The 12,684-nt window shown below is 41.7% G+C and overlaps 2 protein-coding genes across 2 annotated transcripts; one reads left to right on the top strand and one right to left on the bottom strand.

Moving 5' to 3' along the window:
- Positions 1–683: 683 nt before the first annotated feature.
- Positions 684–2,570, top strand: ND-51 (NADH dehydrogenase (ubiquinone) 51 kDa subunit). The gene is made up of 4 exons (XM_065217628.1): positions 684–858; positions 957–1,214; positions 1,295–2,371; positions 2,435–2,570. The coding sequence occupies exons 1-4, from the start codon at positions 810–812 to the stop codon at positions 2,506–2,508; spliced, it is 1,458 nt and encodes a 485-aa protein (XP_065073700.1). The 5' UTR covers positions 684–809; the 3' UTR covers positions 2,509–2,570.
- A 6,273-nt stretch (positions 2,571–8,843) lies between these two features.
- Positions 8,844–11,379, bottom strand: LOC135697815 (zinc finger CCCH domain-containing protein 11A-like). The gene has a single exon (XM_065217627.1). The coding sequence runs from the start codon at positions 11,060–11,062 to the stop codon at positions 10,610–10,612; it is 453 nt and encodes a 150-aa protein (XP_065073699.1). The 5' UTR covers positions 11,063–11,379; the 3' UTR covers positions 8,844–10,609.
- Between the last annotated feature and the right edge of the window lie 1,305 nt (positions 11,380–12,684).

Here is a 12,684-nt window from a genome sequence, read left to right as displayed (position 1 = left end):
TCTAGCACTTTATTCTTACCTATATTTACAGTGGTGTTATCTGCTCGAGAGCGGTCAAGGAAAAAGAGACCGATACAATGGGTTGTTCTGCTTTTATATAATTTACATTAGTGTTGCCTGATAGGACCTCTATCAACCTAACCGGAAATACATGATTGTTTCGTTAACTTTCGTTAATGTTATCTAGATATACTACAATGATTAATTGGTTGGCTGTAAATTACTGATTACCAATTAGCGAATATTCCACGTAAAGTTGACCGATAATACAAAACCATTAATTGACCTTACTGGCTACCATAACCATTACCATTAAAGTTCTCAAATTATGAGTAAAATGTTCTAATAAAGTCATCTCTTCGAAAATGTATGGAGAAAACAACTATTTTGAATGATGATGGTTCTTAACTACCCATTATTTGTGAGGTTCACTTAAAAGGACCATAATACATAAGGTTAAAACTTTATCAGACAAACGTTCATGTAAAGTTACATAACCATTTCAGTTAAAGTGTAGCAGGGATTTTAAACAAGTTTTAACCATTTCCGAAAAGGTCAAGTTATGTCAAAAGTAGGTAAAAATGAACTGGCCGTTGGGAACTTTTTTCTTACCGTGTACAATTTCCTGTCAAATTAGCTGTCATCGCATAAGTGACAGCTGACAATCATCCCGAATAATTCGATTTTCCAAAATCGCGAAATAAGTGAAAACATTCAAACGAAGACGACTACAAACAGCCATACGCAGTCGAGGTTCCATTGTTCTGCGGAAAAAGTTATAGCTTTGGTGCTGAAATCAACCTTCTAGCATGGCAAACGCTATGGTGCGTTTAAATTCGCTTCCGCGTCAGCAGATTGGTAAGTTTACGACGTCATTTTTGAGTGGCTATCGGTCAACTGATTTGGTGTGTCATTATGTAATTTTACTGAAACTAATTTTCCCTTATGGCTTCTAGCGGCCCTCGTTCCGGCGCTGAGAGGTGCCTGTGCCTCGTCGGTAGTCGCATCTAACAAGCAACAGGTCCGACATCAATCCGCTCAGGCTTCGGCTCCACCACCGCAAACGAAAACGAAGTTTGGACCGCTTGCCGATCAGGACCGTATCTTTACTAACCTGTACGGACGTCACGATTGGCGTCTCAAGGGAGCCCTCAAGCGAGGCGATTGGTACAAGACCAAGGAGATCCTGAATAAGGGAACTACGTGGATCATCAGTAAGTAGGGGGTGCATTTTGGTTCAGCTCAGTTTGAATCACAGGTGATACATATAAACTTATGTGTTCGGTTTTAATAGATGAGATCAAGGTCTCTGGTCTGCGTGGTCGTGGTGGTGCTGGTTTCCCAACCGGTATGAAGTGGTCCTTCATGAACAAGCCATTCGATGGACGTCCAAAGTACTTGGTGGTGAATGCCGATGAGGGTGAACCAGGAACCTGTAAGGATCGTGAGATCATGCGCCACGATCCACACAAGCTGATCGAAGGTTGTCTTATTGCTGGTCATGCTATGGGAGCTCGCGCTGCCTATATCTACATCCGTGGCGAGTTCTATAATGAGGCATCCAATATGCAGCTGGCCATTGCTGAAGCTTACCAAGCTGGTTTGATTGGCAAGAACGCCTGTAACTCCGGCTTTGATTTTGATGTCTTCATGCACCGAGGTGCTGGAGCTTACATCTGCGGTGAAGAGACTGCATTGATTGAATCACTTGAAGGAAAGCAAGGTAAACCTCGTCTGAAGCCCCCATTTCCAGCTGATGTTGGTGTCTTTGGATGTCCTACGACTGTATCCAATGTTGAAACGGTTGCCGTTGCACCAACAATCTGTCGTCGAGGTGGAGTTTGGTTCGCCAGTTTTGGACGCACCCGTAATTCGGGAACTAAGTTGTACAACATCTCTGGCCATGTCAATACTCCTTGCACTGTCGAAGAGGAAATGTCAATCCCGTTAAAGGAACTGATTGAACGCCATGCCGGTGGAGTTACCGGTGGATGGGATAATTTGCTGGGCATTATCCCAGGTGGTTCGTCGACTCCTATTATCCCGAAGAATGTTTGCGATGACGTTTTGATGGACTTTGATGGGCTGGTTCAGGCTCAAACATCACTCGGAACGGCCGCCATCATTGTGATGGACAAGTCGACTGATGTCATTAAGGCCATTTCGCGGCTGATCGATTTCTACAAGCACGAGAGTTGCGGCCAGTGCACACCGTGCCGCGAGGGTATCGCTTGGATGCATAAGATGATGCATCGCTTCGTCAGTGGAAATGGCCGCCCGGAAGAGATCGACATGCTGTGGGAAATTTCAAAGCAGATCGAAGGCCACACCATTTGTGCTTTGGGTGACGGCGCAGCTTGGCCAGTCCAAGGTAAGTTCCGTATTTAACGTTGTTATTTAATATTTTAAAGGCAATTCTTGTTTGCCATTCTAGGTCTTATTCGTCACTTCCGGCCGGAAATCGAGGCGCGTATGAAGAAGTATGAGCAGCAAGTCGTCAAGCAATGAAATGTCAATGAAACTTTTCCAGAGAGGAATAAATCATAATATGATTGTTAGAAATTGATAAACTATTTCGTTTGATCCGCATTTGATTGAAGTGTGGCATCGATACACTACTTGAGAAAGTTAGGAAATTATGAATTTCGACTTTAATCTTAATCATCGAATAAAATATCCACATTTCAGGAAACATTTCAAGCAACCTGACACATAATTCCGAATAATCCTTAACACTAGGGCAGGGGCGTAAAATGTCGAAATGGGTTCCCAGTGATTGGCACTAGATTGCGGAACAGAGACCGACGTTAAATAAAGGAAAGACGAAGAAGAAGACGAAGCTTATTCACGTTAGTTTCAAGAAGCCAAAGTTAATTTTTTGATTGACAAAGTTTTCTTGAAACTAATGTTAGGGGAACGAGGGTCGATAACACGCGGCTTGCTTGAGGTAACAATTGGATAAACAGGTTGAAGTGGGGCTATGGACAAGGAATACACCCTTGCGCCAAAAAGTTGAGCACGTTTCTTCTGGACCTGCTGGTCTTAGAGTTAGGCAGTTAGGTGATAGGCAGTCAGCTGAAAACCGAAAGGCTTATCCGAGCTGAAAACCGAAATGGTCAAAAACAACAATCAGGTCGCTCAACTCACTCACATAGTTAATGCTGCTTCCCCAGGTACATCTGCTAGATCGAATCATGATCGCTCCTCAAAACGCCGTCGAGGTGATACGGAAACACCGACTAAACCGAGTACTAGGACAAGAGTCATTGGAACTAGCGATACGCTCGCTGTCAATGCACCATCAAACCTGTTTTGGGTTTCCCTTTCCCGGTTTCACCTCTGTGTTAAGAGGGATGTGGTTGAGAAACTTGTTCGTGATGGACTGCGAACGACTGAACCAGTTAAAGTCGTCTCTTTAGTGAAAAAAGGCACCGACCCACAATCGATGAACTTCATCTCTACAAGGTCGGCGTTCCAATGGAACTAAAAGAGAACGCTTTGAACCCTGAAACTACCCGCATAAACAATAACCATAAGAAGCGCCTAATACCAATTCGGGATATCATCCCAACTTTATATGGTATGGTCGAATCATCTATGAGATCGTTAATGTATGGTACCCGTTTATTAGGGTTGGCCAGAGGGGATTGTGCTCAGATAATTCGAGGATACTCAGGCGAAAAACAATGTATGGCCACCTCCTGATATCCCAGCACTCCCTGCCCTCATTCCCGGTGGCTCTCCAACGGGCACACCGTTTGGGACACCAGCACCTCTCGATATGCCAGCCCCTTTAGGTACATCCAGTATAACAGTCACCCCTTAATCACCTCATCTGACGAATCAACAATGCCCCCGAGACGCACCGTAGAATCCTGATGGAAGCCCCCGATCGCCCCAACACAGTCCCGCCTACCGCCACCTTCGTTCAACATAGTCGTCTCGGCCCTGTAGTTGGTGGTAGAAAGGGGATCTTCTACCATGCTTGCATAGGCAAGTACCTCTGTGATTTAAGTTTATCGTTGCACGATGAGTTCTCCCATACTCAGATTATTCTGACCCCGGTCCAAAGCGAATTTTCGGTGACGCCTTCTGAAAATCTCTTGAGCCAAATTACTTCTCTACCAGGACGCACCGTAGAAAGCATTTTGGGAGTCCCCAATTCCTCTAAATCAGTCGCGCTTATTGCAGCCAGCGTTCATCCAAGTCGTCCTGGCCCTGAGTTAAGGTGTGGATTGAGGGTCTACCAGCTTGCTATATTAGGCAAGTACACACTTAATAGCGAACTTTCACTGCCTGATTATGAGCATAATTCCAGTGCCTTCCTTACCTCAAACATCTGCCAGACGGCAACATGGAGCCATCACAGTCAACTGCTCTCCGGGACGGATTCTTGCCGACTACCCTGAGGAAGCCCCGAACCGCTCATCGCAGTCGAGCCCCCCCTCCCCCGCCAGCGACCAGCAGTCCTACGTTTGAGATGGGAGAAGGGGTCTTCCAAGGGGTTATTGACAATTATGATCAACCGACGAATTTATTATCGCCTGAAAGTATCTTGGGAGGGGGCGACCCCGGCGTAGTGGTTAGCATCCATACCTCTCACGCCAAAGTCACGAGTTCAAATCTCACCCCCGGACAAGTCACAAATGACCCAAAAGCGTTAAAGTGACTATAATAAAAAAAAAAAAGTATCTTGGTTTCTGTGGTATCCTAAAGTTTACACCGTTTTATGTCTCTAATAAGTGTACTCGCCATCCAACACAAACTCTCTTCCTTGACATCCCATTACACACTGAATTAAACACAAACATCGTATCTGTTAGATACCACAGTTTCCAGCGGCCCTACTCCGTCAAGTGACATCTACCAGCTCCCAAATGCAACCACACGCTGAACCTTCCATTGTTCCCGAACAGCGGAGCTCGGACACAACGGTTTACTATCAGAAAGTTGGCGGTATGGACGGCTTCGTGGAAGATTATTATCTGGTCGTTGTGGATCACTGTTACGACAGTATAGTTTTGACCGAACCATTTCAAACTATGTAGTTGGTGCTGGCTACGACATATTTCGCTGCGATCGAAACACGAATAATAGTAGGAAAACTACTGGGGGAGGCGTCCTTACACGGTTGAACAAGTGTGGGTGGCTATTCAACTTGGTGATCGTCAATTGAGAAATCCAACTTAAACTCCTGCGCGCCTGGTGGCAGGAATAAGCACTAACCGACGGTGATAAGTCTGTGACAGCCCTTGATAATTTCATTGATTGTTTGCAAAATTGTTTAATTTCAATGTAATTTCATGCAAATTTCTTGTCAGCATGGATGAACCTTGTACAAAATGCATAAAATTATTTTGTAATGCATTGTTCCTAAATAAAAAGCTACTTCAAGACAGTTAAATTACAGAAAACATGTTAAGGTTTGAAATCATCTGCCGATTAAACAGCAGACAAAGTTGGCCGACTAAATCCATCGACGAAAAACTATTAAATAGGCCGATTGCTCGGTGTAGCACCAGACGAAAAACGATTTAATCTGCTGATTAATACACCGACTGAAATTAATTTTTAAGTGGCAATAGATTTAGTCGGTGGACGAATCGGGTGATCTGGATGATGTTTGTTTATTTGGAAGATATTTTTGAAACAAAGCACGATAAAATTCAGAATTATATACCATTATTACGAGTACTACTTTTTTGCTCGGATCATGTTTTGACTCCCACAGAAACTCGCTAGAATAAATACAAAATAATAGTTTTTTGGTTGAAATTTCAAAAATGTATTCAGTTTGACACATTATTTCGGACTTATCACCGCTGCGATTGCAGCGCCACGGTGGCCGATTGAAACTTGGATTTGTCAATTGTTCTTGGCGATTTTAACCTACCGAACATTTCATGGACTTCAACCCATAGTGGTTTCTTTTGCCCTGATCACGAGCGTTCATCTTTCCACGTAGAAACCAGCCAGCTCCTGGACAGTACCGTAATTCTGTCACAAATCAATGGCCTGTTGAATGAAAACAACCGCACCCTGGATCTCTGCTTTGTGAGTGCTCGTGATACAGCTCCTTTCCTCTCCACGGCACCCGAACCTTTAGTCAAGGCAGTCCATCATCAACCTGCTTTAGTTATCGTGATCGAAAATAATATTGTCCATGATTTCATCAGCACTCCAAACGCTGTGTCATATGACTTCCGTAGAGCTGACCAGCACAGTATTGTCCATGTGCTGTCTAACCTAGATTGGTAGCATATTCTAGATCCGTAGACGTCAACATTGCTGCACAAGCCTTTTCTCAAGTCTTGGCTTATGTCATTGACAGGCACGTTTCCACAAAGATCATCCATATCGACTCTCGCGTCCCGTGGATGACGAAAGATCTTCGCTCGTTGAAAAGAACTAAAAAGGTTGATCTCAGAAGATTTACTAAATTCCGCATACTGCCGATATGTCAGACTCAACCAACAGTATAAGCGGTTAAGTCGTCTCTGTGTTCAAAGCTATCAAAGGAGGATTCAACGGCGGCTAAAATCACACCCGAAATTCTTCTGGAGCTTCGTAAATGAGCAACGCAGGGAAGTCGGCTTACCGTCTTCCATGATTTTTAATGGTGAAACTGCTGGCAATCAACAAGACATTTGCAACCTGTTCTCAGCCAAATTTGCTAGTGTGTTTGAAGACGAGCAACTCTCCGCTAATCTCATTACTTCCGCGGCCAGTAATGTTCCTTTGGTCCATCACTTGTCTTTTAGATCCACTGCGCCGCATATTCCAGCGGCATCTTTCAGTCTTGCTGGAAGACTGAGGATATGTTTCCTGTTCATAAAAAGGGTAGCAAACGCGACGTAAACAACTACCGGGGAATCACGTCGCTGAGTGCTGTATCAAAACTTTTTGAATTGGTTGTCATAGAGTCCCTAAATGCGCATTGCAAGTAATATCTAATTATAGATCAACACGGATTCATAACTAGGTGTTCCACAACTACGAACCTGCTGTGCCTAACGTTTTACATCACAGACAGTTTGATTGCTCGGACCCAAACGGGCGTTATTTAAACAGATCTTACGGCAGCCTTCGATAAGCTGAACCACGAAATTGCGATCGCTAAGTTTGATGCTAGGGATCGGTGGAAATCTTTTGATATGGTTTCGTTCATACCTCACGGAGCGCCAACTGACAGTAGCTTTGGGTACTTGTCACTCAGCAAGCTTCTGCGCAAAGTCCTGTACACCTCTGGGTAGCCATCTGGGACCTCCTTTACTTCGACGACGTTCACCATGTTATCACAGGCCACGATTATCGTTCGCAGACGATTTGAAAGTTTTTCTGCGCATCCGCTTACTAGCCGACTGTCGTTCTCTCCAAAATCAGATTGACATCTTTGCTGACTGGTGTAGTAGTCTAAACTGACTGGTGGTCAACCCAGCTAAGTGTACAATCATTACTTTCTCACGCAAGAAACAACTGATTATTTTCAACTACAAACTACTAGGTACGACTATCGAACGGGTGCATTGCGTGAAAGACTTAGGTGTTTTTCTGGACTCAATATCGTATATATCGTATGTCATCGACAAAGCGTCCAAAACTCTTGGCTTTGTTTTCAAGATTACTAAGAACTTCTCAGACATTTACTGCTTGAAATCGCTCTATTGCTCTCTCGTACGATCTACGTTGGAATACTGCTCGTTAGCTGCCTTTGAGATACCCACTTCATCTTCCAAGCTACGAGAATCGTTGCCAATTGATCAATGTCGAGCCCTTACGTAGCCCTTACTGCGAAGCAAGTCTGCAACAAGTGAACATTAATGTTCAACCTCGATCACTATGCAACAGTATGACTTCCACTTCTTCGAACTAATTATAGCTTAGGGAACGCTATTTACGGCTTGCAGCGAGTGTTCAACCGAGTAGCGTCGATGTTCGATTTCCACTTGACACGGAATATGCTTCGCCGAAGATACTCTGCCTTTTTTTGCTAACCGAAGGCGCTTGACGCCCAACAGCTAAGTGTAAAATTTTAGACTTATACATTTTTAGTAACTTGCCAATGCGTTCCTAGTTATTTTCCTTTGTGACTGTAGTATATGCAGTCTGTATAATCTGGGACTATTTCTAGTCTGTTGATGCAAACATAACAAATAAACAAATAAACCGGTTTAATGCATTTTAATTACCGAATTTTCACTGCGGTTACTGTAAATAAACATTATTCATTAGGTACCTGAAAATTAGTTGCATATGTTTGGAACATAATTTTGAATGGGATAGTAACTGAAATTTGAAATATGAAAATTGAATTTAATTAAGTATATTGAATGTCCCCCAATTTCGAAACTTTGAATTGAATGTTTTATTATTTTAACACAACATTTATAAGTCCATAATTTTGTATTTTTCGGCGAATCCATACACATGAAGACAAAACTATCAGGATAAACTCTCTCTGTAATATAGCTTGATCGGAGTTGTAGAAGGATAATGATTATTAAATTGAGCCAAAAAACAACAATCTCGTAGTCCTACGTCAATAATGCGGTCGTGCTTGGGAGACAACCCTTAACTTTTTTTGTGTGAAAAATAAGGTTCGAACGAAAACAAAAATATGGGTGTAGATGTACACGGGTTTCTTGCATTTATACTTACAATTTATCCAAAGTTCTGCACTAATACTTGGGTATTCAAAATCGTTAGAGAAAAGTTTAAAATATGATTATTTGCAGTTGATCAAACATATGCTACGTCATTGGTCCCTGGTCTCTTAACCAGAACTTTTTTCTTTGCAATAGTTTACGGGTAGGAGGTTCCTTCAAATATCAAAATTATTCTCATGTTGTTTTCTGTTGCTTTATTGATAATTTTAGACTTACACTTCCAAACTTTGTTTTCTGGGTTCTGCAGTTATAGTTGCGGTATTGTTGAAGTAATCAATTTTGTGTAGCAAATGTTTTTTTTTTCAATTCATGAATCAAATGTTTGGGATTGGTTTAATTTATTTTTCGTCATTCATTAATTTTAGCTAACAAGTTTCACGGTTATTGTGGCTTCTTCTATTTTTTTTTTAATTTTTGCCAGTGTCGTGCAACCCTTCAAGAAATATTATACATTTTTTTTTCTGTTAATTTTTATAATTGTTACATGTTAGTATATGTACGTGTATCTGTGTGTGTGTTTTTATGTGTGTAAATGTTCATAGCAGAATTGTTATAGCTTCGAGCTTAAATCAATCATTGCGAAGGTTTTCCTTTTTAAATGTAATACGGCTATTACTTTAGCTGGGAAATTAATTCACTCAAAGCTACTTTCGAGAAAAGTTTTAACAAACGGGTTTTATTGTATACATTTTTTTTTGTTTCTGTTTATTCTAGTCATGTTGAATGCTGCATGAGCGTGGTGGCTGCTATCGAGGCAGATTTTTAATCGGAAAATGATTGCTGTTGGAAAGCTTAAGCATGGTTCGACTTTTTTTTTTCACCATTACTTTTAGTCTTTCTGCTCAAAGTTTACAACAGCTGCCTTACGGAGAACTATGCAGATAACTTCACGACGTTAAACTTCACACACCGGATGAACGTTTGTAGTGAAAACCGTTTCTAATTTTGGTTGTGCACACTTTATTGCTGTTACTAACTGATGTCGTTTTAGTTGTTGGTAATTTTTGAGGAACCTTCTCTGACCAAGACAAATAATTTACTAGATTGTAGGTATTTCTTTTTTGGGTTATCATAGGAATTCCACAAAATACGATTCACATTTGCTAAATAAAACAGCACAAAAAATCACGCAAATGCGGGAAATACTTTATAGATCATTTCCAGAACACGCGTCGCTATGGTATTTTCCCAATGTCTAATGATTTAGTGGATAGTGCGTGACTCCAAAATTCTATTTGAGAATATTTTTTATTTTGCCTTAGCTTGATGATGGTTATTTTCACTAGTTAGCAATTTCTCTACACTAGGGCTATATAAGTTTGTTTGAATGAACTACAATTGAAAGGTGCATAACTCAGAAAAACCAAATCCTCTCTCCACGAATTATTTTTGTAGGCGTATAAATAAGGATAATAATGCATAGGCTCCATAACAAGATACGTGATATAAGATATTTTTTTTTTATTATTGATTTATAATCACTTCCTTCAAAACAATTAATAGCTAAATAACTAACTGAAGATAAATCGTATTAGATGCAAACGTGCAGTAGAAGTTAGAGCCGGAAACATCAGCCACTGTCCGATAATTTACCAAACGCTTCTTAACGCGACACAGCGCATCCTATTGCACTAACTGCATTTGTATTTCCGGCCTTAACATAAGCTGCGTTCTGTTTCGGAATTCTGGATTAACTGGATGTTTGCTTCCAAAAACCTTGCATATTTAAATTAACTTATTTTTGAATCGATTTTAAGGAAAGGGGGAGGGGGACAGAAAATTGAAGTAGTATCAAAGAAAACATAACTGCTGACGCAACGGGATCGCACTGGATCTCATCTCATTACCTTATTTCACTCTCTCTCTCCTCCTTCCACTGTCTTAGCGATGGCGATAATAGGAGATGCCCGCTGCCCGATCGCTCTTCTGCGTTCGTTAAGTTTTTAGATAATACGGGGCAGTAGGGTAGCGTAGTTGTAATCCAAAACGACCGCCGGGGAAGTCGTGTGCAGCAAATGAGTTGTCGTAGCGGCGGTTGTGGCCGTGGCTCCTCCGGTAGCAGCTTGAGCTACCTGCTGCGGCATCATGCTGCTCGTTGTAGCCGGATGAGAAGCAGGAACCTGCGGCTTAGGAGCCTTATGCTGGAACACGCAGTGCGGCTTGCGACAGCCACCGGGTTGATCCTCCCAGAAGCACGGCGTTGCCGAACGGGGTTTTTCGATTTTCATGTGACGCATGGTGCAGGTGCGATTGTAGCACTTACCTTCCTGCCACAGTTTGCAGGTTTCCTCGTGTCCGAGTGCCGCCGCTTCGTGGCGGTACTCGCAATTGGATCCCTTCTTACATGTCGAATAGTAGAAGAAGTAGCAGTCATGCAAATTCCTTGGTAGATCCATAAATGGTTGCTTTTGCACAGGTGGTGTCTTCCGTGGAAGTCGTCGCCTTCTTGGTCGGAGAGCAATTTTTGCTGTCTTCGGTTGGTGATGCTTCTGTTGAGGAAAGGCCTCGTCGCACGGCGATCGTCGAGTTTAGCTTTTCAGACAACGGAAGAGGTTCCGGATGGAGCGCAATGTGTTATGATTAGTGCACTTTTAATGCTAAACTTTTTTCCACGGTAAAATTGGATAATAATACAATAACACAAATTACTCTTCCATCCACTATGTAAAATGGACCCCTGTCAGAGAGCGTGTCACTTTCTCTTATGTATTTTATTTCGTTCCGTCACAAATTGCAGCTGTCATCGGTTTGACAGTTTCAATATGCAATTATATCGTGTCGATATTGCAGGAAATATGCAGTCATGGAATCGCTCAAAACCTAAGAGAAGAGGTGACAATACGGGGGCGAAAATGAACCACTTTCTGTCAAACGTGAACCAGCTCCTGATTGGCCGATTTCATGTGCGTAAGATAGAGATAGGGATAGATAAAGATAGAGATAGAGATAGAAATAAAAGAGGAAGAAGCCAATTGTCACCTCTTCCTCTTAGCTCAAAAGTGAGTTGAATTCGATTCAATTTAACAAAAAGTTTGTTTGCTCACAAAGTGAGTAAAATTTTCCGAGCTTTTCCAGAAAAATCATCACGGCCACTGAGAATAACTCAGAGAGAGTGTCACTTCTACTCAGTTGTATGAGAAATTTCTATTAACTACAGGTACTCAGCGTTGAGTTCCTACAGTTTTTAGAAATTTCTCCAAACATCTCTAGATAGAGCTGGAATTAGGGCGTAACAGCTTTTGTAAACAATGACTTCTCTTGACGATTTCTAGAAAGTTAATGCTCGCCAACGAAAATCAACAACACCATCGGATAAGGGAAGACTTCCCCTACCCGACGGTTATTTGGTTTGCTGGGTGTGCCATGAGTTTCCAGAAATCATCGATAGAAGTCATTGTTTACAAAGGCTGTTACGCCCTAAGTCCAGCTCTATCTAGATCTGAGTTATTCTCAGTGGCCGTGCAGACGAAAATTTTACTACACGCAGAAAAAATATTATCGAAATAAAAATATTTGAGGCGATACATCTAAATCTCAATTTACAATCATTGAGGTAACTTTAAGACTAGTAGGTCCCGAGGAAACGTGCTCAAATTTTTGGCTCAGCTCTGGTACTATCTTCGGTCCCAAGCTAATCGATTTACCCCTCGAAACATACGAAAATTCACTAACCCTTCATTTTATCTGTCAAACTTTCATAGCGAATCAAAACAAACATTGTGTAGTACTAGAATTTTGACTAGAATAGGGTACGTTAATCGTTTGCTTGGGACTAATAGGCTAGTCAAGTAATGAGTCAATTTAAAATAGTTAGTTTCGTATTGATTGTTGCTTTTACTGTACACGGTGTTTCGTGAAAACCCATTTATGGGTAAAAAAATACCCATTTTCAAACCATGTATACAGCTGTCAAAAAATGGGGGAATTTGGAAATCATAAAATGAGTGAAAAAATACCCATTTAAAGAATCAGTTCACGATTGCACAATGGGTATATTTTTTACCCACTAATGGATGAA

This window comes from Ochlerotatus camptorhynchus, unplaced genomic scaffold (genome assembly GCF_037179485.1).
Source record: "Ochlerotatus camptorhynchus isolate MF236.1 unplaced genomic scaffold, CSIRO-AGI_Acam_v1.1 ptg000078l, whole genome shotgun sequence".
In the NCBI taxonomy this organism is placed as follows: domain Eukaryota; kingdom Metazoa; phylum Arthropoda; class Insecta; order Diptera; family Culicidae; genus Ochlerotatus; species Ochlerotatus camptorhynchus.
Note: the sequence above shows the minus strand (reverse complement) of the source record. Positions and strands in the feature narration are given on the sequence as shown.

Bases quoted from the DNA above. Each gene is read 5' to 3' on its own strand.
- ND-51 (XM_065217628.1), top strand. From the start codon at position 810: ATGGCAAACGCTATGGTGCGTTTAAATTCGCTTCCGCGTCAGCAGATT. The intron at 859-956 runs GTAAGTTTACGA...TATGGCTTCTAG, and splicing joins GCTTCCGCGTCAGCAGATTG to CGGCCCTCGTTCCGGCGCTG. The intron at 1,215-1,294 runs GTAAGTAGGGGG...CGGTTTTAATAG, and splicing joins GGGAACTACGTGGATCATCA to ATGAGATCAAGGTCTCTGGT.
- LOC135697815 (XM_065217627.1), bottom strand. From the start codon at position 11,062: ATGGATCTACCAAGGAATTTGCATGACTGCTACTTCTTCTACTATTCG.